The sequence below is a fragment of the Vespa crabro genome, chromosome 13, assembly GCF_910589235.1.
Source record: "Vespa crabro chromosome 13, iyVesCrab1.2, whole genome shotgun sequence".
Classification (NCBI taxonomy): domain Eukaryota; kingdom Metazoa; phylum Arthropoda; class Insecta; order Hymenoptera; family Vespidae; genus Vespa; species Vespa crabro.
The window spans coordinates 3,047,513-3,072,437 of NC_060967.1; the positions used below are offsets into that span (position 1 = coordinate 3,047,513).

At 34.9% G+C, this 24,925-nt stretch overlaps 1 protein-coding gene across 7 annotated transcripts in view; it reads left to right on the forward strand.

Moving 5' to 3' along the window:
• Positions 1-13,770: 13,770 nt before the first annotated feature.
• The window catches only part of LOC124428554 (visual system homeobox 2-like), a 43,679-nt gene continuing 32,524 nt past the window's right edge, over positions 13,771-24,925 (forward strand). For 2 of the 7 annotated variants that reach the window (XM_046972761.1, XM_046972766.1), the window contains exons 1-2: positions 13,772-15,595; positions 23,932-23,973. In XM_046972761.1, coding sequence (XP_046828717.1) covers positions 15,130-15,595; positions 23,932-23,973 — 508 coding nt within the window. In that variant the 5' untranslated portion in view covers positions 13,772-15,129. Of the gene's footprint in view, positions 15,596-23,931; positions 23,974-24,925 lie in introns of all 7 variants that reach the window. The other 5 variants (XM_046972759.1, XM_046972760.1, XM_046972765.1 and 2 more) reach the window with 5 other exon arrangements.

A 24,925-nucleotide genomic window follows, 5' to 3' on the forward strand; every position in this document is an offset into this window, starting at 1 on the left:
TACCTATCTACCTATACTACCAACACTAACTTGCTGCCAACGGAAAAATATTTTTCCACCCGTCTCTCGATAGACAAGCTCTTCTCACCCTCTTCTCACCCTCTTCTCACACTCTTCTCTTCTCTTCTCTCCTCTCCTCTCCTCTCCTCTCCTCTTCTCTCCTGTTCTCCGCTCTTTCTTTCTTTCTTTCTTTCTTTATTTCTTTGCTTGCTATCTTCGAACGAGAGTCGCTCTCGGCATTTCCCCAAGGAACCCTCTATCTACGCAAATTTCTATCTATGGAAAGTTCTAATTCGATGATATATATATATATATATATATATATATATATATATTTCAAATGATTACTAATTATTATGTTTATGATTTTTATTATTGATTATGTCAATTTTTGATTTCTTTCTTTTCTTTTTTTTTTTGTTTGTTAGTTATGGAGGGATCGTAGAAAGCATTCTTTCAGAATGCAGATCGAGGATTAATAGATAGCAGGCATCGAAGAAGGGTTCTCTCAGTTCTCGTGTTTTTAGCAGGCTCAGCAGGATTAATATTCATAAGGGCCTGAGCCGGCTCGTTCGTCCTCCCAATGTCTTCCTCCCAACATTCTACTAACTTCTCCTCGTCCTCGTCCTCGTCCATTCTCCTCCTCCTCTTCCTCCTACTTCCAACTTGTCCTTCTCCTTCCCTTCCCTTGCACATCATCGTAAACTATGATCAAGAAACTGCATTTTCGAAATTTTCTCGAGCATCGTATACAAACACGCTCTTCTTCTTTTTCTTCTTCTTCTTTTGCTTTTTTATAAGGCCTAGCGCGCAAAATTGCTGGCCTGTCAAAAGGGGGAGAGGAACGACGAGCGGATATAATGCTTCGAGGACCTTTCGAAGATTCGCAAGATCGAACTTCGAGGAACGAAGAACCGAGAGAACCGAGGTTCGTATCTTCTACCTAGCATCCTCGTCCTCGATAAACCTTCTCGAAGAAGTGGATCCCTCCACTGAGGGATCTTCGATCCTCGATCCGAGAAAGAAGAAAACGATCGGGATGGACGTTGAGAGGGTTAACGCCGTCTACCGAGTCCTTAAACTTGTCAGGATTTCTTCTCCTTTCTTCGATAAAAGACGATTTTCTTTATTCAGAGATATACCCAACTATGGATAGTTTCAATCATAATGATGATGTCATTATAATATAATCATTTTAATTTTACGTGTTAACAAGATATTTGAATTTATTTATAAATTAATTTTGAACTTTGCAATCTAGGATCTTTAATTTTAATTAGATTATTATTATTATAATAAAAATGAGGAAATTTCATCTAAAAATTAATTCAAACTTTTCATAGACGAGCTTAAAGATTAAACATTTTTAATTCCATTATTATTTTAAGATGAAAATAAATTTAATCAAAAATTTTAATTGATATCTAATCAAGAATCTATATGTAGATATTAATAAGGAACGAGAATGGAATGATCGAAAATGTTTTACGCGGGGCATACGTATTTCATGATTAAAAAAAATCTTTTCTAGTAGAGAGATCTCATAGTCGTTCTTAGTAAGAGTTCTCGTCTTTTTCTTCGTTATTGTCGTCGTCGTTGTCGTCGTCGTCGTCATCGTCGTCAGATACTTCTAACACGGCGAGCATAGCAAGGGCGAAAACAGCGTCGCCAGCCTAACTAGCATTCTTTCATGTATGACACTACACGTGTCGAGTCCACTAGACTAGAAGTGCCAGAAGATTCTTCTCTTCTAGTTTGTTAGTAGAGGCCTGTTGCATCTTTGCTAGCCTCGGGCCACGTTGAAAAATCCTTCGAAAGGTGAGACGAATTCATCGAACGTAGGAAAGAAAATCTTGAGATAGTATAAATTTTAGTCCTCTAGGAATTCCCTAAACAGCCATATTCCGAAGTTTACGAAATGGTTATACTAAGTATTTTTCGGTGAAGTATTTTTGCTTTGTCATTCGAACAGCTGCGATCGTTTCTTAATACTAAGAGGAAATCGATCATCTACTGTTCATCAGATAAAAAAAAGAGAGAGCAAAATGGACGTTTAAGGAAACCTTTAGGATATATGATAAAATTACGATAAGGAACAGGATGTTGAAAAGAAGAAAATTAGTTTTGATAGATATTTATAAAGTTAATGAGATCAAATTTGGACACGAACGGAGCATAGGAATTTATCAGGAATTTAGATGTTTAATTATTAATCGTTAAGAACATCCGAAAGAAAATTACAAAAGGATAATTATATAAATTTTGATCAAATTACATCTTTCAAACGTTTATAAAACTATCATAAATCTATATATATATATATATATATATATATATATATATATATATCTGCGTATAAAAGATAAAAAGAATTCTTTAAAAAATTATTATAGTTTCTTACATTTGAAAATTAGATTCTTCAAAGATTTACAGATCTACCACAAGTCTAAATATTCAGTCATTAATCGTGGAAAAAGAAAATATTCTAAAAAAAAAGAAAAATTATTATAACTTCTTATACTTAAAAAATCTATATCTTTTATAAAAATTCTAATAAAAATCACAAGAGAATTCTATGATTTCTAGCACTTGAAAATTATATTTTTTCACCGAATATAGAAACTTATTTTAAATCTAAAAATACCGACGTACTAATTTTCCAGAAAAAAAATATAAAAATAATTACAAACCTATGCGAAAATAAAAAAATCAACGCATAAATAGTTCATCCAATCCTAGAAGAGAATAATAAAAGAAAGAGAGAAAGAGAGAGAGAGAGAGAGAGAGAGAGAGAGAGAGAGAGAGAGAGATAGAGGAGCGTTCTCTAAACAGAGTATGTATTTAACACCTGGACTCCGATCTTGATCAAACATGGCCGCAGTAATTTGTGGCATTTGAGGGGGCGTGGCACGCGTGTCCAGAAGGGCGACGAAGGGGGTCTTTGGCGGTAAGCGAGTTCACGGTGAGCCTTTGCGTCGGTTAGGTTTTTGCTAGCTTGCGCAAAAGAGAAAGAAAGAAAGAGAAAGATAGATAGAGACAGAGAGAGAAAGAGAAAGAGAGAGAGAGAGACAGAGACAGAGAGAGAGAGAGAGAGAGAGAGAGAGACAGAGACAGAGAGAGAGAGAGAGAGTGAGAGAGAGAGAGTGAGAGAGAGAGAGAGAGTCTCGCCGCGAGAGCGGACATAATTATTTCTTAGCGGGCTCGCGACGCGAGCAATTAAAAAGCTCGAAGAAAGAGACGTTGGATGCGATAATGAGAAGAGAGAAGTGGGGTTGGAGGTGGGGATGAACGGGGGTGGTGATGGTGGTGCTGGTGATGGTGGTGGTGGTGGTGGTGGTGGTGGTGGTGACTGGGACGAACGCCTCAGGGTACACCGTCTCATTAGATATCGTCGCGTGGTGAATCCTCGCCTGACTTATTTCGCAGCCGAATTATATTCTACCGCCTCCTTGCCGTTTGTCCTTTCACGTGGTGACTCGTTCAGCCCCTTCTTCTTCTTCTTCTTCTTCTTCCTCCTCCTCCTCCTCCTCCTCCTCCTCCTCCTTTCCCTTCTACTGCATCTTTAAACGTGCCCTCTAACTTGCTTTACGCTCTGTGTCTTTTATAAGTATCTTCTAAACGTTTTTACCCTTTCTTCTTTTTCTCTTTCTTTTTTCCTCTTTTTTATAGACGTTGTATATACTAAATTTGGGACATGCTATTGAAGGAACTCATTTCTATACATCTCTTTCTCTCTCTCTCTCTCTCTCTCTCTCTCTCTCTCTCTCTCTCTCTCTCCTTTTTTTCTTTTTTTATTTACTCGGTATCATTTGATAGAAGTTTTAGAGATGAAAGAATGAAATTAGTTTATAAACATTCTGTACACATGTTTAATCGTATTATTCTTCTAACGTTTTTATAATTAGATTCATTTTCATTTTTTTTTCTGTTTTTCTTTTTTTAGTAATATGAAAGAAACGATGTATTAAAAATAAAATAAAAACGATTTAATGAGTTGATCAACGTCGAAATATTTTCTATATATAATTCTTTGAAGTTTCTAATATTATAACAATGAGATATTTTCCAACAATATTTATTTCCTTATAAAATAATCTAAAAAAAGGATTTTTCGTTATCTACGAGAAAAGTATAAAAAGAAAAAAGAAAAAATGTGAGTGAAACAATTGAAATGATCAAATTAAAAATACTCGCAATATTATAACAATAAATTAGATTTTAACAAGTTCTTTATCTCTTTTCCTATTTCATAGAAAGAATTTAATTATCATTAACTATGATTTAAAAGTAAAAAAAATTGTGATAAGAAAATAAAAATGTTTTGAATTAAATAAATGAAATGAATACAATATTTCTAATATTAAATAAATAAATTCTTCATTAATCATTTCTTTTCAAATTTTAGTAGAAAGATTTTATCTACGTATCAATTGTAATGATCTACGTGGAAAATAGAAAGGAAGAAATGTCAATATTCTAAATAAAACATATTGAATGACCAATTAGAAAGATTCATTTAATATTTATAATATTCTAACGATAAAATAGATACTCATATGGTTTTTATTTCTTTTCGTTGCTTGCAAGCAGGAAACTCGGACGATCGTTTGTAGGGTCAAAGGGACGTGACCGTCGCGAAATCGAGCTTCGTTGACGAACCTTACTCCTTCTCTCTCTCTCTTCCTCTCTCTTTCTCTCTATCTCTCTGTCTATCTATCTATCTATCTATATATATATCTTTCTGGACGAAGCTATCTCGCCGGAGGCGTTCGTAGGTACGCGTTGTCTTCGAATAGGGCTAATCATGGAACTCTGACTGTTGCCGTATCGTAGTCTCGTGCCTTGATTGGATCGTATAATGAGCGAATGACACGACGACCCTTGGCCAATACCAGACGTGCTTAGACCGAGATTTGACGCGAACGACAAATCAGTCTAATTTTACTCCCCATCGAACGCATTCGTTCGGAACTTTCCACAAATATTCAATGTGACACTAACATTTCTGTTTCTTATTTTATTTAATATCATTATTTAAGATAACTAAAGTATCTCAATTCAGAATACATTCATAAACAAACACATATGTATTCGTTGACTAATCATTAATTTTGTAGAGAATAATTAATGATTTTTTTTGCTATATATATATATATATATAAAATATATGTATATAAATATATGTATATAAAATATATGTATAAAATATATATATATAAAATATATATATATATATATCCATATAAACATGAGGGTTATAAGCTTGTCTATGTCTATTTGTTAATTGATTACTAATTTAATAGTATATGTTATTTTTATTTCCTTTTCTTTTTTTAGCATTCGCTATATAAAACGATCTATTAATCTAAGAAGAAAATAAACCGGTATCAAATAAATTAGATTCATTCTCTGAATTCTCTGAACAGCTGATATTCTAATTCCACGACTAGAATCATACAAATGCAACTCTATTTTTAATAACTATATTTAATTAAGGTATCACCGACTATTACCGATTCAATAAAACCGCATTATTAGAGAAATCCTAACTTTACATATAATTATTCAAATACTTTCTAATACAATAATATAAAAAAAAAAGGAAACAAACAAAGAAATTTAACTGCAATCATTCTCAATACTAAAACCCAGGAGTGAAAAGAACGAAAGTTTGAGGTACGAATCGAAAAGAGAAAAGTAAGAAAAAAGAAGAAAAAAAAAAAAAGAAAAAGATATCGCATTTTGCGTAAGAACTTGAAAAGATTTTATTCAGGGGCTCGCGATGATCTAGAGTATATTGGCATAATCTCTAGGATGTCTCGTTTCGTGAAATTCGTTCTTCGTCGATCGTTACACGTCGTTTTCTAATAAGTAGGAAGAGAAAGAAGATGCGCTGTAGTAAGTTGAGGAATACGAAGAGACCACGGAAGACAAGACCTTTGTAGAAAGGAGCCTCAAAGTTTAATATTTAACGAGCTTCCCCCCACCCGAAACACATCCCTCCCGTTACTCTTCTCTTCCTCACCTATTCAACTCTACCATCGTTTCCTTTTCCCATTCCCTCTACGTATTTCTTCGATCGGCCGATACGAAGAAGTCGCATTACTTGATTCCTTTTGAAGACGTATCCAGTATACCATTAACGCTAGCCACCGTGTCGCTCATTGAGAAGCCCCGATAAATTTCAAATTATTCGAACCGCCTCGAATGGATCTTCTTACTTCTTGCGCTTCGAAGAGGCGGAACAAGATGAAGAAGATGAAAAAGAAGGAGAAGAAGAAGAAGAAGAGGAAGAAGAAGACGTCGAGTGTCTTGAAAGGAGATCAAGCCGATAATCGCTTTATAAACGGTAGAGAGCTAGGAGTTAACGAGATGACTTCTCTCTCGACAAACTAACTTCTTTCTTTCCCTTTTTTTTTCTTTCTCTTTTTTTTTTTTTCTTTTTTGTATATTTTATCCTCATATCTTATTCAAGATTTATTTGCTTCTCTTTTCTTGACCTTAGAATTGATATGGTTTCTTTTTCTTTTTATTCGTTTTCGATTACTAGATCTCAATACACAAAACCCATTTGATTCCTCTCTTGAAGATATTTTTAGAAATGTAAAATAATGTAAATGTGAAATATTAGTTCTAGAGTTGTTATTTCGTTAAGATTGAAAATATTATGTAAAGTAGGTAATCTTTTTTTTTTTTTCAGGGGAACTTTGATATCGTTTGGCTCCTATCTCAAACCTTTTTCGAGATATTGACTGTGGTCTCTCTCGTTGAAGTATCATATGACGAGGGTTGAAAAGGGAGAAAAAAAATCGACCGAAGGATTAGTTCGATTCTTCGTATGTAGGAGGCAGCACGTCCAGTATTACCGACGATACTTCTGCTGCCATCTATTGTTAGATTATTCAACTTGAAATTAATGACGTAATTTGGTGAAAAGTCTGCGAAAAAATTTTTTAATATGTTGTGTATATATATATATCTATATATATTACATATATATATATATATATATATATATATATATATATATATATATGTGTGTGTATTGTGCGAGTTCTATTTTAATTTATAATATATAAAAATTTGCATTGATATTCATTTTGTGATAGTATTCAATGATGTTTTGATAGTAAATAAAAAAAATACGGGACATTTTTATCGTACTAGAAGTATATTAAATCTGAAAGTAATTTTATAAACGAGATTAAAAAATAAAGATAATTTTCATCATATATTGGACGATTATTTTTCTAAACAATGTATCTACTTCGAGACTTTTTTTTACCTACAAAAAAGGAAAAAAAAATCTTATACAATTAAAACAAAAATTGGACATAATTAATTTTATAGGTAATTCTTTGAATCAAATAAAAAAAAAAAAATAAATAAATAAAACAAATAAATTCTTAGATAATTTCAGATGAGAAAGATGATGATAGAGCTTTTTCACGAGATTCTCACGATCGCCAGGATGCGTTTAGAGTGTGTAAAGGAAAAGAAAAATAGAATGGATACGTTCGAATAAGAAAAAGAAGATGAAAAAAAAAGAAGGAGAAGGAGAAGGAGAAGAAGAAGAAGAAGAAAGAGAAGGAGGAGGAGGAGGAGGAGGAGGAGGAGAAGGAAGAGAAGCATTGTGAAAATTTCGAGTGGCTGCAGATACTTAAGGTTTCATGGAACGAAGATTAAGAGAAAGACTACTAGTTAAAGGCGATGACTGGCTGACTTTTTTGAGAGCCGGGAATTATCTTGTCGTCTTTTCGACGAGCCTTGGGTGGTCTCCGTGATTCTCTTCTCTCTTGCTTCAACCTCATCCTCCGAAGGAGGAATCATCGAAATAAGAACAAAGTTAACGAACTTCCTTTAAAACGTACGAGTAGGATGCAGAGTTATCAACGCTACCTACTCTCAGATTTTCTCACTCTCTCTTTCTTTCTCTCTCTCTCTCTCTCTCTCTCTCTCTCTCTCTCTTACATTCACAAGGCTTACCTTGTATACTTGTGAAATTTATATCTGAACCCTACTACTACTATTACAAATTTCTATTTCATAATGTGAAAGAGCGAGTGAGAGACGAGAAGAGGGGAGAGGAGTGGGAGGAGGGAGAAATAAGACCAACCTATTTTTTAGTTAAATTACACGATTCCAAGCGACTAGACGGTAGGAAGAAGAAGCTTTCCTCAATATGCGATTTTACCCTCGTTAGCGTGCAAGGATTAATTCTTAATCCTAGGACAAAAGTGAGTGTCGAGAATAACGAGGGCACTTCTTTATATAACGTAAGATACGATACAAACGTCGATCATTCGTCTCAGCAGGTTTTAATATCTTTCTTTTTATCTAGTTGCTCTAGAGTAGGGGGATGGATAAGCTTTGAGCGAGTTATAAAGAGAGATAGATGGATAGATAGATAGATAGAGAGAAAGAGAGAGAGAGAGAGAGAGAGAGAGAGAGAGAGAGAGAGAGAGAGAGAGAGAGAGAGAGAGAAAGAGAGACGTCAGTTCTTCCTTTGGCAAAGGATACTTGGGATTAATCAGGAATACTGTAATCGAATTTAACGTCCGAATTGAGTATTTTCGCTTACAAAGAGCGAAAAGAGAGGGCAAGAGAGAAGGCTCGTCTCGTCGCAAAGGCGAAAAGGGCCAGTCGAGAACGAACTCGTCCAAGGCCGTCGAACGAAGAGGAACGAGAAGGGCTTCTGGCTCTTGCGTAGCTTAATTGGAAAACTTGCGGATTAACGATTTTGCGAGACTACGCGAAAACGTTCTTTATGAATGAGTGAGAGAGAAAGAGAGGGTATGTTCTTTTTGCTAAGTTACACGCAAGTAAGGAGTAAGGAGTAAGTAACAGGATATAGAAAATACGAAGGACGACAGAGTTACCTCGACCCTTCGTCAAATCTGATTGAAGAATTTCGTTTATATATAGATATATATATATATATCTATCTACGTAAAAGCTAGTACGTCTCCTTTTATCGATCAAATTTTACTCTCTAAATTCGATTTGAGATTATATCCTCAACTTACTTTGCACAATTTACTTTTATGAGATATTATTATTATACCTACTAGTAAATTTTTATTACCCTTTTATATTAAGCGATATTGTATCTCAACGAAAAATTACATAATGAATTAATCATTAATTATATGACGATAAATTTGTATTGACTTTACAACAGATAAAAATTATATAATGAATTAACTATTAATTCTTCGATGAAAATTATAAAATTAAGCATATATATATGATGATAGTGTATATGATGAATAAATTGACTTTATATAAAAAAATAATTCGTCTATGAGATATTATTACTATATATAAAAATCGATAAATCTTTTTTTAAATTAATACTTTTTTGGATTTGAAGAAAAATTTATCTAACAAATTATTTAATTATAAAAATAAATTATTTAATTATAGAAATAAAATTTATAATATTAGTAAATAATAATATAATTTGATTTCATAAAAGTTTAAACTTTATTAAAAAAATGATAAGTATATATATATATATAAATGATTTCTAAAATAATTCTAAACAATCGATTAATACGTAAAAAAATAAGGGATTAAGTAATGATCGTTAAGTGCCTGTGTTACGGATTCTCGACCTGAACCTGAAATTTCAACGTTTCCAAAGCATCCCGACTAATTCGGTGTTTCCCGGCACACCGTTAGTCTCGAATTTCCGGCGGTGTGGGGCTAAATTATCCCGACTGCTATCGTAATTAGATAAATTAACAGACCGTGAGTCGGGGCATCGTGTTCGCACCGAGCCTCATCTCCTAGGCGTTTCCGGAAACGGTAGTGCTTCAACTCCGTCTAACTAGCATTACTGTCACCCACAGATCGCTTCGATCGAGTTAGACATTTTCTCTATTTTCATCGAAGCTTTTTCTAACTATTTATCAAATGTTCGATCGAGAATTAAAAGTAAATTAAATAATTTAATGAAAATATTTTTCTATCGAAAATTAATCATTTGTCATTTCTATCTTAACGTTTATTCTAAATTCTAATTATTCGTTCGAACTATAATATGTATCGTTAGAAATTAACTATCAAATGGTTCTTAAGTTAAAAATTTAACGAAAACATTTTATTATCAATAAATCAATTCATTTGTTGTCCATCTATACGTTAATTCGTGATATAATTATTCATTTTAAAAAAATATATAAACGTACGATAAAATGTATCATTAGAAATAATGATCTGATATATCGTTGACAACAAAGCTAAAAATTTGACGAAAATATTCTTCTATCGAAGATAGATCACTCGTTTCTTCATTCATCATCTTTATTCTAACTTTAATCATATCTAATAACTAAAAGTAAAAAATAGAAAATAGAAAAAAATATAAACAAATATATGAAAAATATAATGTTAGAAATTGGCATTTAATTTTCCGCAATTATTCTAACCTTAATTATGGTTTAAAGTTAAATATAAAAATAAAAAAACCATAGTGCAATATAATATTATACGATAAAATATATTGTTAGAAATTCGCATTTAATATTTCGTTCCTAAGGAAAGTAAAAAATATTTTTCAATTATTCTTCTGACGAAGATCGACCATTCGTTTCTTCAATCTTCACGTTTGTACTAACATTAATCGTGTATTAAAACTAAACATACAAATATAAAACCATATATATATATATATATATATATATATATAATGTATGATAAAATATATAATTAGAAATTTTAACTAACGAACCTGTTAAAATCCTGTTAAAATTTTTCCAAGTATCGTTGAGCGTGAAAGACCACGTAGAAATAAGAAAGCTAAGCTCGAACTTCTTTGTTCTCGATGTTAAGTCTTTGGCCGCCGTTGAAGGACTGCCAGTGCCTACGTGTCCTACCAAATGTTTGAAACGTTTTTTGTTATTATCGGCTCGAGTCACGTACGTAGCTTATACATATACCTGTGTAAATATTGTTTACGTTATTCAAGGTTACTATCAAAAGATCTTTCCACGTTCTTTCTTTCTTTTCTTTCTTTCATTTTCTCTCTCTCTCTCTCCCTCTCTCTCTCTCTTTTTTATTTCCTCATTTTATATTATAAAAATGTAATGGTTTGTTTGAAAAATTAATATTTTAATTATTAATTCAGATAATTTTGATTTAATTTTAAATAATAATAAATTTGTTTCTATGATAGATTTCAAGCATAAAAATATATATTTGGAATAAAAAAAAAATCGATTATATAAAGTCTAGGTATCACCATTAGAAAAACTTTTTTTCATATAACACCCATAGATATTCGCAAGGATTATAATAATCTCTCAACACAAGTGGCAAACAAGAAAGGGGTGAGTTTGAGAAAAAAAAAAGAAAGAACGGGGGCTGTTTCTACGCTTTTCTTTAGCCACGACATTGAAGGAACGAAGAAGCTCGCGATATTTTTCGACGAAACAATACCTTCGGTGAGCTCGAAACCTTTTCTCACAAAGAAGACCCATAAGACATATCTCTGTCTCTCTCCCTTTCTCTTTTCTTCCCATTGAAATAACTCGAGCGTTATCCTTTTCACTCGGTCCTTACTTCCTTCCCAAACGGCTCTCGTAATTATCACGAGGACATTCGATCCCGGAGCCTTTCTTTATCGATAATTACTGTGCTTTTCGTGATATCTCCATGAGAAAAATATAATTTAATCAAAATATCCTATTATATTTAGAAAGAAAAGTTTCGAATTTATATTTACTTAAATAAAAAAATTTTCATTCTTGATATTAATACGAGTAAAAATTTATACGAGTAAGAAAGAGAAAGAAGAAAAATAGATTTTATACGTAAGATATCTATTTAAATGAAACTTATCATTTATAGATTATTAAAAGTTTCAATTAAATTTTTCACTCATAAATTAGATATTACAAATTTTTATAAGAGATAAATAGAGATATAGATTTATTACATATATGTTAATAATTCAATTAAACTTTTTATTTATAAATTTTTATAAATTTATATAAGAAAGAGATATACAGATAAGTAGATATACAGATAAGAGATTACAGATAGGTAGATATTTTACACTTAAGTAAGAAAGCCAAGTACTCTCTTGTTTCAATTAAATTTTTCATTCATAAATTATTACAAATTTGTATGCGTAAGAGAGAGAGAGAGAGAGAGAGAGAGAGAGAGAGAGAGAGAGAGAGAGAGAGAGAGAGAGAGAGAGAGAGAGAGAGAGAGGGAGAGAGAGAGAGAGAGAGAGAGAGAGAAAGAGAGAGAGACATAGATATAATACATATAAATTACTTATATCAATGAAACTTTTCATTCATAAATTATTGAACATTTGTATGAATAAGAGAAAGATAGATAGTAAGTAAGAAAACAATCGAGTACAGCTAAAAATAATGTTAAAAAAAAAAAAAAATAAATAAAATGAAAATAAAAAAAAATTTTGAAATATAAATCGGAATGAAATATAAAAGTGAAAGTAAAGTTTTGAAAAAACTCTACATCTTTTATTTCAAAACTTTCACCCTTTCTTCCTTTCCCATCTTTTCTCTTGTTTCACCCTTTCTCTCTCCAAGTAAGCTCCAAAAGGATCAGGAGACACGACCTTAAGGCTATCCGCCTTAAGGGCGTGTTTCGACTCACGACCGCCAAGAGGGTGAGTTATAAATCGATTTACGTCACGGCCAATGAGGGTTGAAAGTGGCGCTTTCTGATTGGCTGCTGCCCAGACCACTCCCACATCGTTAATAGAACCTCCGAGCGAGAAGGCCGTTTCACAACGCCGCAATTCTCTTCCTTGGTTTTCGAACTTTGCTTTTGAACGAATTTGAAATCATAAATCTTTCTAAATTCTTTTAACACTTCATACTAATGATATATAACGATGTTTTCATAGAAATTTTTGTGGCGATGAAAAAAAAAAAAATGAGATTTGCTAGAAAAAATTAATTAATAGGAAAAGGAAAAAACAAAAAAAAGAACAAAATAAAACAAGAACAGCTAATTTTGACATTTGAGATAATTAAAATAATTATATGACGTACATACGATTATATATCACTCGAATATCCCTAATTGTAAATAAATTTAAGGAAGATAAATTCAGAGTTAAAAATTAATAAGTTATATGATAATACTTAAATAAGAAATTTTTCCGAGAGCTTGAGTATCGTGTTCCTGTAGGAAAAAGAAATAAGATAAAGAGAAACGAAACAAAAACAAAAACAAAAAAAGAAAAAACACAAAAAAGAACAAAGAAAAAAGTGAAAAAAAAAGGGACGAAGAAAAGGAAAATAAATAAAAGAACAGTATCTATGAATCGTGGAGGAAGAAGAAGAAGAAGAAGAAGAGGAAGGAGAAGGAGAAGAATGTAGAAGAAGGAGGGATGAGGAGGAGAATAAAAAGAAAATAAAAGTAAAAGAGAAGTTTTCGGCTTGGCGAAGCGGTCGGTCGTAGGCGTATCCTAGGCCTCGATGTTGAGGCGTCAACGTTGGCAAAGCCCACCTTCTGTTCGGTAACTAGGGCTATGTCTGCCCGGTTGGGAGTGTGAAAAAACGGACCAATCGGCGAAGCGAGAGGGCCACTGTCGACAGCGACGACCACCCCTCTCTTAGGGTAGAATTGCGCGCCCGCGCGTATCGCACACACGAAACGAAACGAAACGAAACGAAGCTAGGCTGTAGGGACGAGGAGAGGAGAAGAGACGAGAAGAGAGAAGAGAGAAGAGAGAAACGAGACGGTGGTGGCCGCCCCCGGGGGCTCCCAACCCCGTGCAGCCGGCAGCGAGCGAGCTCAGTTGCCCATCGCCGCGACGACGACACGGTTGCGCTCCGACAAAGACCTCGCGAGTGAGCTTCTTCAACATTCAACGACGCTCACGTTTGTCACTGAGAAAGAGAGACACACACACACACACACACACACATACACACATATATATATATACAGACGCATACATATATATGTATATATATATCATTTGTCTTTTTTTATTTCTTATATATCAAGAACGAGGACATTAATCAGTGCAAATCATCAGAAAAATCTTTGTCTCTGGATAGTATTAAATCAGATCCGTCTGTCTCTCTCTTTCTCTCTCTCTCTATCTCTCTCTATCTCTCTCTTTCTCTCTCTCTCTCTCTCTCTCTCTCTCTTTCTTCATCAATTTCTCAGTTTGAAAATTGTCAACTTTATTTTATTCTCCATTGGATGAAAAATTGGTTGGGAAAAGTAAGTTGATCTATTTGTGGAAATAATTGTCTATTATTCTATCTGTCTCTCATCTTCCTAGTGACTTTTTTATTTATATAATATCTTCGACGAGAAATGGTTTTATAAAGTGTGAGATTAATACGTGAGAAAGTATAATCGAGGTAAAAGAGGTGAAGTTCTTTTTTTTTTTTTTCTTTTTTTATAGAGAGAGGCGTAGACCTCCTACTCTCTCGCGTTGCCGTCGCTTACTGAAAGTTTGCCCGCCGGCAGACTAATTTCTTTCTTTCTCCGTCAATCCCCATTTCATACATTTATTCATCTCTGTGACAAGAATACAACGAATATTAGTCGAAGATATAATCATATTTATCTAGCTTCGAAAGAGGCTAGATTTTCCCTAGGGATATTCTACCTAGGGAGTTATTCCATTATGGAGATCTATGAGAACACTTAAACAAGAATCTAAGTATAATATTGTGAATCTCAACGAAGAATCAACGAAAGTTAGCCTAGAGACTTAATTTAGAATCGAATAATCATCATTTAGGGGAAGTTAAGAAAGAAGAAAGTTTATTTGAACGTGAATGTAACGGAGCGTCGGACGTCGAATGGACGTGAGTTAGGGGCCTATCGTGAAGCAATCGTGTTAAAAATTAAGTTTATCTAAAAATCGAAAGGAATAAAACGAGACAAATCTATATACATATATATAAACAAAAAGTTCCTAAGTCATAAAGAAATAATAATAATAAGAAGAAGAAAAAGAAGAAGGAAAAAGAGAGAAAAAGGAAGAAGAAGAAGAAGAAGAAGAAGAAGAAGAGGAAGAAGAAGAAGAAGAAGAAGAAGAAGAAGAAGAAGATAGTCATCTTACAAGATGACATTTTGAAAATTCTAAAAGGAAAAGAAATTTGGGCGAAGGACAGCAAGATGCCGCAACGCTCGCCGTTCGCGATTCAGGAGTTATTGGGTCTCAATGGTACCGGAAATGCAAGTGGTACCGATCGAGGCTCGCCTCAAGGATCGCCACCCGCCGGCGTATCGGCGGTTTCTTATGCGCCAACTGCACCTCATCACAAACTCTGGGATTACATGCCTAGCTTGACGAATCATCTTGGTAATCTTGGGAATCTTGGAAATCTTGGAAATTTGACGGCCTCGCGTATGGCCTACCTGAATGCTCAGGCTGCCGTCGCGGCTGCTTTTCTACCACCACCTCATCCACATCCTGCGCATCACGTACCTCATCATCAGGTACATCAACCAGGTCAACTTCCTGCCTCACCTGCTGGTGTCAATGTTCATCCAGCGGCACACGCGCAACATGTACTTCCTGGGACTGCTGTTACTGCTAATCATCATCAACATAGTCCGACTCAGCATACACCACCTCATGGTAAGTTGTAGAAATAATGTTGATTATTTTTCTTCATATTTACAGAATTGATATATTTGAACTTATCTACTTCGATGCTTGTTCATCTTCCGTCGGGTAACACGACTTCAATCGATAGTATAGTATCATCGTTCTCCCGTGAAACGAGCACTTAACGTGCCACTTATGGCTATCGTTTAACACCCTGAGCCTACTCGAGATCGTGTTACCGAAAATCGCACCTTTGTTGCTCGTTCAGTACGTGCCCTATTGTGTCTACAATTTCTTCCTATAAGAATCGAGGGATTTTTCGGAAAATTCTTACTTACAAACACAGCTGACGCTTTTCTCTCGGACTACTTACTAACTAACAAAATTCAAACTAATTGCTATATACTTAGCTTAGTGTAAATGTCTTGCTTTCTTGTTGTTGTTTTCTTTCCTTTTTTTTTTTTTTAAACGTTCGTCACGAACGCATTAGAATATCATATAATGGTAGCTACGTGTCTTGCACATTGTGGGAATCGAATATTTTCGTCGGAATAATCCCCAACGTTATGAATAATTAGTGGTATAATGAGTTGAGTGTTGGGTAGACCTGCAATGTCTCACCAAAACACAAAGAAACTCGATGAATCGTAAAAATGGCTGCGTGCGCTCAAACTGTTCTCAACTCATACCAAATAGTTATTTGGATTTCCATTGATCTCAAGAACGAATTAAAATCGAATTGGAATAATAATTTCTATTTCACATCGTTATTCATTGGTCTCATTTTATTAACAAAATGAGATTAATTTCTTATTCGAATATGGAAAGAGTTAATTCGAAACGAAAGAAAATAAAACGAAAATAAAAGAAAGAAAGAAAAAGAATGAAATAAAATGAAGTTTGAAAAATCTAAATGCGTTATTCCTTTGATTGAACCGATTGATCGATCCAATTTGAATTTTCTCAATCGATAAAAGTCTCTGAGTTAGGGTCTATTAGAAAGTCACTTATAAGAACGATGACTCGATTACAGTGGGGCGCTAATCTTTGTAGGAAATGAACGCACGAGCGCGGAGAAGCGCGACTAGTTCGTTTCGGAGTGAATTTTGAGAACGTTTTTCGAGTATCGGGTTCCCGTTCGGGGGTCAGGACAAAGGATCAGACCTTCCATTCAAACGTCACTCTGGCACCTCGTCTTACAGTAGAGCATTTATTTGCCGCGCGCGCGCGCGCGCGCTTCTCGTACCTTTATTTTTTGTCTTAAATCTTGGGCAGACTTAAAGAAGAAAGTACAGGGCAGGACATGAACAAGAATTTTTCTCTTTTTCTTTTTTTATGATCGATAATAATAATAATAATAATAATAATAATAATAATAATAATAATAATAATATTAATAATAATAATAATAATAATAATAATAATAATAATAATAATAATAATACCAAAAAAGACAAAAAAAAAAATAAAGAAAAATCATTGAAATTGTTCGAATCGAATTGATTACTTAAACACTACGATGACTATAGATTCAAATTGGAAAATGGAGAAAGGCACTAAAAAAGAAAAAAAAAGAGTTTGATGAGGGTTGATGAAATCGATAAAACTTCGTCTAGAGACGGAGACAGAAAATCGTATTTGCCTGTGATCGAGGAAAGGAAAAAGGTGAGGCCCGAGAGGTATTGTTCCAAATTCTGAGATTCGTTCTAGCTCTTGATTCTCCACTTTCTTTGCTTCGCCATATCGACTTTCGCACACTGCTTTTCGGTTCGTTTGAAGTTGGCAATCAACTAGATTGCCTATCAACGCTTAGCAGAGGAGGACACATGCTCATTCCCTATCTCTTTCTCTCTCTCTCTTTTCTCGCCTACTCCCTCTCTCTCTTTCTCTTTTCTCGCCTACTTCTTCTCTCCCTCTCTTTCTCTCTCTCTTTCTCTCTCTCTCTCTCTCTCTCTCTTTCTCTCTTTCTCTCAAACGATCTTACACATCTCTTTTTCCCTCTGCAGACTTGCTTCAGCTAAGGCTTCTCGACGAACCATTCAACAAATCGTCGTATAATCGCGCAACCCTTGCCACCATCGTCCTATGTTTTGCAAGAAAAAGAAGAAAAAAAAAAAAAGAAAAAAAAAAGAAAAGAAAAGGAATAAGGCAGAATAGAGTATTCGAATTTGGAGTGTGAAATTTACATCTACTTTCTCGTTTTATTCTAAGATATAAGATTCTCCTGATCACTTTTTTTTCCTTCAATTTATTATCTAATTCCCAAAATTCTTTATAACTAAAATAATAGGCCTAATGTAATGTAATCATTGCAAGTACGGAATAGAATTTTTACAATGGGAAAGCTCATACTGTAAGAAAACGAAATGAAGGAAATAAAGAAGGAAATAAAGAAGGAAGAGGAAAGGAGGAAATAAAAGAGAAAGAGAGAAGGAAAGAGGGATTTCGTAGAGAGGGGATTAAATTCTGCGCACTGGGGGTGGTTAGCTAGCTGATGGTGATAGTGGTAGTGGTGGAGGTGGTGGTAGTGGTGGTGGTGGTGATGGAGGAGAAGGAAGAGGAGAAAGAGAAGGAGGAGGAAGAGGAGGGTGGAGACGGAGGGTGCGGCCTATAGGCGCAGGTCGATACTGATTAGTACTTCAAAGCGACTCGAAACGCGTAACCATCCCCGAGCTCGTGTTCGACGCCGACATTTGCGACAAAGCATACCGAGCGTCGGCACTCGAGCAAAAAATCTTGAACAAATTAGCGAATTATGAATTCGCTCGGGCTTTGTTTTCTGGAAAGTGCCTGGAGTCGGTGGTAAGAGACTCGTAATACAATCCTCTCTCTTTCTCTCTCTTTCCCTGTTTCTACGTTCACAATTCTCTCTCGCACACATACACTCTCTCTCTCTCTCTCTCTCTCTATCTCTCTTTTTTCTCTCTGTTACGTGCGAACTACGCGCACTCTAGGAACACACGCCTCCACACTGGTATTACTCTACGTGCCCGTACACGATATTGCGCGATCACGCGTGTGCGTAAGTGCCTTGCAATTCAAATTAGCCTTCTACGCTTAAATCCGATATCGCTCGCGTCACCCCCGTCGCGAGACCATCGTTCGCTCCTTCTTTTCTTCGATACCCTTTCTCTTTTTCTCTTACTTTTTACACTCTCATTCTTTATTGCTAATTTTATAGTTAAATCGGAGAAATCTTATTTCATTTGCGAAGGTAATTCAATTTTTTTTTTTTATCCGCCATAGCACTTGCAATCGAAAATTTTGATAAGAGAGACTAAGTGACTGATTATTATCCTATCTCTAATATATAATTTTTAATTAAATTTGAAAAATTTTATTTCCTTATTTTATGTTAAAACTGATAGTAGATATATCGATCCTGATATGAGAGAGATAGAGAGAGAGAGAAAGAGAGAGAGAGAGAGAGAGAGAGAGAGAGAGAGAGAAATATATATGCCCTCTTTATCTTTATATTACTAATTGATAATTGAAAATTTTATTTCTTTTTACATGAAAAAAAATGTAATCTTTTAAATGTATTTCCTAACAAGTGATGAAATCAAAGTAGAGATATATCGGTTACGGTAAGAGAAAGAAAGAGATAACTATTGGAATCGATATTCCGGTAGGAGGCTTATGCAATCGCGAATGCAAATTAAACGAAATTAAACAGTTAATTAAAGCACCGCCGCCCTCGGAGAAGTTAATTGAGATTCTTGGGAGATTTGTCGCGCGGAATGTCTTAATTTAGTCCCTTAAGCGTCCTAACTCGCCTTAACAACTTAGAATAATTGGATAACACTACCGAGGGCGCTTCTCTCTCTCTCTCTCTCTCTCTCTCTCATACTCTCTCTTTTTCTCTCTCTCTTTCTCTCTTTTTCTCTTATGTACGCTTTAGCTTTTTAGATGATAGAGAAACGAGAGAAAATTCAGTTTTCAGTAATACGAAATGTTTTTCTGAAAAAGCTTTCAACATTAAATTCATTCTAATCAAAGATAAATTTTTAAAGGGAAGAGCGAACAATTTCATAAAGATTGTAGATAAATAGAGAAAACGAGCGATACTTGGAGCCTGTTAAATCCTCGAATTATGTTTCTCCCCTAATATCAAATCTATATATCGTCTTGTTTATCATCGAACTGCGAAACGTGGAAAGAGCCATTTTCCCACCGATTGATTCGCCACAAATTTTCCCTGCTCGGTCAGAAATGATTTTCTCTCATTACGCTCTATCGTCGCGGTGTCAATCATTTGACCCTCGTTCGAAGCAGCCTCTCGCCTAATCGCCTAATCGCGTAACGCGCTCCAACAAATCAATCCGAGAGTATACGAGCAAAAGCTCCAATCGAAGCTTCTCTGGTAATTATATATCCTGCCTGCGGATAACTCCAAGTTTATCTCTCAAACTTGTCTCTGATTTTGAAAAATTGATGGATTACTTTTATGCATTAGATATTTCATTGATCAATAATTTTCAAAATGCTCGTACTATATCAAAATGTCAAAGGTATCGTTAATTAATTTACATGAATTAGTGATAATTAGTTCAATCCTTAATACTATTCTCTTTTTTCATATGATATATGATTTATAGGGCTAGATATGCATATAATATATATATATATATATATATATATATATATATATATATATATATATTATGTAAACTACATATCATAATAAAATTTATGGAACATATACGTATACACTGTATATGGGTAGGAAAATAATAGATAAGAATTTTCATGAATCGTCTCGTAAATTTTGACCCTTTGACATCAGTGAAGTGAAAGGACAAAGTCCAAAGGGGGTTGACGTAGGATCTAGAGGAGGTTCGTCGAGGTCGTTCGTCGAGGTCGAGTTCGGGCCACGAGGTAGGCCATAGTGTTCTACTATAGGTAGTAGTAGTACTAGTGGAAACGCGTTATGGCGATGGTGTTAAAGCGACATAGTAGGTGCCAGAGAGCTAAACCCCTCGGGGAGCTGCGGGACGTTAATGAAATAACACGGGAATTAGTCTCGGACATTAGCAGCAAACTATGTCCATTAGCGTGCCTCGGCGAACTCGCCGAGTTTCACCCTCTACCTCTCCCTTGATCCCTCGAGCAGCCCTTTCGCTCGATCCCCTGGTACTTCGAAAACTCCAACGATTTCCACAGGGACGATTTGGTTACTTTCATGCAAAAATTTTTATCTATTTCAATATTATCTTGTCTTAGATAGGAACAATGATATGCGATCATTCAAAATTATGAAAAGATATTAATTAATATCGTATCGATTAGAAAAAGCTCATATCCGTTGTTATAATCTCTTATAACAACTCATCTCATAGATTTAAGATGTGACCATAGATGATTTCGAATTATAACTAACTTCCATATTAGAAATTAATTATATTACATTGATTAAATCGTAACATTCTCACGTATTATAATAAAAATACAATTTAAATGTTTAAAAATTTTTCTAAACGATTCAAATATTTTCCAATAATCATTAATCTTATAAAATTTATTAATTGAATAAATGAAGTAAAAACAAACTAATGAATATCTAAATGCAATCTTTCATCGATCTTGAATCGATAATTTTCATGGAATAAAATTTCTTCATCATCCAATCTCGGTCGTCAAACAAGTATAGTCGGATCCGCAGGCAATTCTTCGTGTCCTCGCGCGAGTTTTTGCTAGAGTATGTGAGTGCGTGTCGCGAATGCAACGTGCCATGTATGCTGTCGTTGCGGGCTTTCAAGCGAACGAGCGTAAGTCGCTCAAATTGGTATGGATTTCCAGTCCAACACCTCGATTGTCCCCAGTGAAGAGTACTTCGCGAGCATACATGAATTCACGCCTCGAACACACACGCGCCGACCTCATCTGTGCGCAAGCTTACCACACAAACATACAAACATATATATACATACGTACATAGGTATATGTATATATATATATGTAAATTCAGACGCAGGCGCAAGAAGCTAACGCGTTCTTGCGTGTGCGTGAAGCACGGAAAACGATGAGGAACCTTGATTGCGTGCCTCTGAATACGTTTCCAGCCGTTCTCTAAGTAGCAGCTCATTCCGAGCTTGCCTGCTTGCAAGTTGGAAAGCGAAGGTAGGTAGGTAGTAGCCAACTCGGAAGGGCCAACATGTATGTGCGCGCGCGCTCAAACGATTTTCTTCTCCCTTCTACGCGTTCGCGTTTGCTCTTCTTTCTCTATCCATCCCCTTGTCGCTAATTTGTAGGGTGAAAGAGAACTCGCAATTTTCCGTCGAATCGCAACAAACGACTATACGATTACTTTCTACTTTTTATTTCTTTCTTATTCCTTTTCCTATCCAATTTTCTTATATAAATAAACGAAAAATAAGGTACGGATTTTATATATATATATATATATATATCTGTGCGTGTATATATATGTGGAAATGAGGCACACGCGTATGTTTCTTGTATTGAATAGGAATGAAGAAGAAAAGTAGAAAGAGAGAAAGAGAAAGGGAGAGAGAGAAAGAGAGAGAGAAAGAGAGAGAGAGAGAGAGAATAAGCTTTTCAAGGAGTAACCGCAAATCCTAGTATAATACTAATAGGGCCATAATAGGGTCAATAGGGCTTAGCCGTGCGACGACAATAAGATCCTGTCAAAATACACGCCTGTAACACGAGACTTAGGAAGTGGATTTTTCTCAATGGACTTGCCCTTGTCCTCTCTCTCTCTCTCTTTCTAGTGTCGTTGGTATTATGTGGTTTTCAAAAAATTTGAAACCTCATGGTCCTTGCAACCCAGCCGGTAGTAAAGCTGACACGATGATCGAGGCTTAAATTTCTCCTTCATCTCAATTTTGAGTGGCTCCAACGATCATTACGAGGGGAAGGAAAAGAAAAAAGAAGAAGAAAAAATATCAGGAAATAGAATGCTTTGCGATATAGAGAACTTTGCGATACGTACGCGTGCTTCAAGTGAACAATTCTAAGAAATATTCTATTCGATAATTTTCAAGTAATTGATAGTTGTTATAGGTGAGGGTGATAAGAAGAGGGGATTGGTAATGTAAGAAAGAAAACATTAATGTTTAATATCGCATTAGACATCTTTCTTTTTTTTTTTTTTATTTTAGAACCGATCTAATGATATTCTTTTTTAAGTTAATTTATCAAACAAACGGCGCAAACTCGGTTCAAGCTCAGCATCCCTATTTTAAGACGACGGCTCGTTAAAGTCGTTTTAGGGTGGAGCTCGACTCTCCAAGGCAGTCTACCCATTCCTCTCCTCACCCCCGCGAACTTATATACGACCACAGTAAACCCCCGTTTTGAAACGACACGAGTTTCACCACCGACACCAACATTGCCCTGAGACTACCAGGCCTAACTTTCTTAGAAACGGGGGAATCTTTTTCAACCCCTGTTTTTCAAGCCCATGCCTCGATGTTACTTCGCGAAGAAGACGACTTTATTAGAAAATGGCCGTACTGAAACGTCTTAATACCACTAGCAAGACTTAACCTCCTCGCTAACTCAAGCAGGAATGCTTCCTTTTCTTCTCTTTCTTCGTCATCATTTTTCTTTTTCTTTTTACCTTAACGAGATGAATGAAAGGACAGTTAGGTGTATCTAGTTCTTCTCTCTCTCTCTCTCTTTCTTTCTGTCTCTCTGTCTCTCTCACTCTGTCGTCTTTTGGAATTGAAAGCTCGTGCTACTTCGTAATGGTCACCTCTCTCTTTTTACCTTTCTCGAAAATATGATGCGATGTTAAAAGGCTAACTTTTTCTTTTCTCGGACTAGGTAATTAACGACACGGAAATAAGAGAGAAAAAAAATTAACGAACATTTTGAAACCTCATCGGAATTACCTTTCGTTTACCTACGTTTTTTTTTTTTTCTTAACGTATCTCGAAATTACGTTCTGTTCTCTCATTACATTATCGGTACCTATTTTAATTGAATTTAGACGAAGCAGAAAAGGTCAGGACTCTTGGCTTTTCGCAGGGACTATTCGACGAAGAAATGCGACCTCGTGTCGTGGAGTTTCACGGAGTTTTAATTAATCGAATCGCAGCCGACTAACTCCTCCTACCCATGTCGTTAAGAGAGAGAAAGAGAAAGAGAAAGAGAAAGAGAAAGAGAGAGAGAGAGAGAGAGAGAGAGAGAGAGAGAGAACGGCCTCCGCGAAAATCCACAGAGATTACTCGAATTAAAAATATATTAACGAGGTGTAACGAAGTAATCAAGTCTACCCAAATGCTTTAAAACATATTTTCTATTTTCGAGTAATACAACACAATACAAACAAGAAGACGAAGAAGAAGAAGATAATGAAGAAGATAACAAAATTTCTTTTTTTTTTCTCTTTGTTACAGGATTCTCTCAGACGAAAGGGACCTTCTCGAATGCAAGTCCAGGTGAGATCATCATCATTGCGAGAAAAGGATTATACTTTCTTTCTTACTTTCTTTCTTTCCTTCCTTCTTTCGTATTTATTTCAAAAAACATAGAAAAGGAAAAAACAAAAAAAAAACAAAAAAACAAAAAAAGAAAAAGAAAAGAAAACAAATATTCTCTCTTCCTCGTTATTGTCATACAGATGGCTCTCCGTTTACTCCAAGGATGACGTCATGCTCACGAAAGACGAGTCAGGAAAAAGATACTCTCATTTCGTATTCGGGTGCACGATGATTCCGATTTTTCCAAACCATTAAACAGGAGCTCGCTTGCTCCGCAAAGCGATGCTACTCGTAACGAGAAACGACAGGTTGAAAATGATCACCACCACGATGACCTTCCTTTCAGATATAAATGCTCGATAGTATGGATCGATTTTTCAATTCAAATTTATATATTTCTTTGCGAATGAATAAGATAAATATAAATATCTTTTTCTCTCTTTTTATCATCATTTTCTCTGTATATGAGAACGAACGAAGAAAAATTTGCGGAAACGTGATCAGAAAAGTACTAAGAAGAGGAAGGAAAGATGTAAAAAAAAAAAAAAAAGAAAAGAAAAGATAGGAGAGTTCCAATAACAGGAAAAATTCACTCCTCCCAAAAGTCGTATCGAGTGTCCTGTCAAAACATTGAGAAAATTTTCAACTACCCAGACACGTCCAAACACATTGAAACGCTAATCGGTAAGGAGAGACTTTCCTCTTAAGAAATTCGAGTCCAGACTAGGTAATCGTTCTAGGATTAGAAAGAAAGAAAGAAAGAAAGAAAGAAAAAAAGAAAGAAAGAAAGAAAGAAAGAAAGAAAGAAAGAAAGAAGACATTTTTTATATAACTATAACTCTAAGATTGTTGTATTTTTTCTTTTTGTTGTTGTTGTTGTTGCATAAGACCAAAATGAAAATAATTCCTT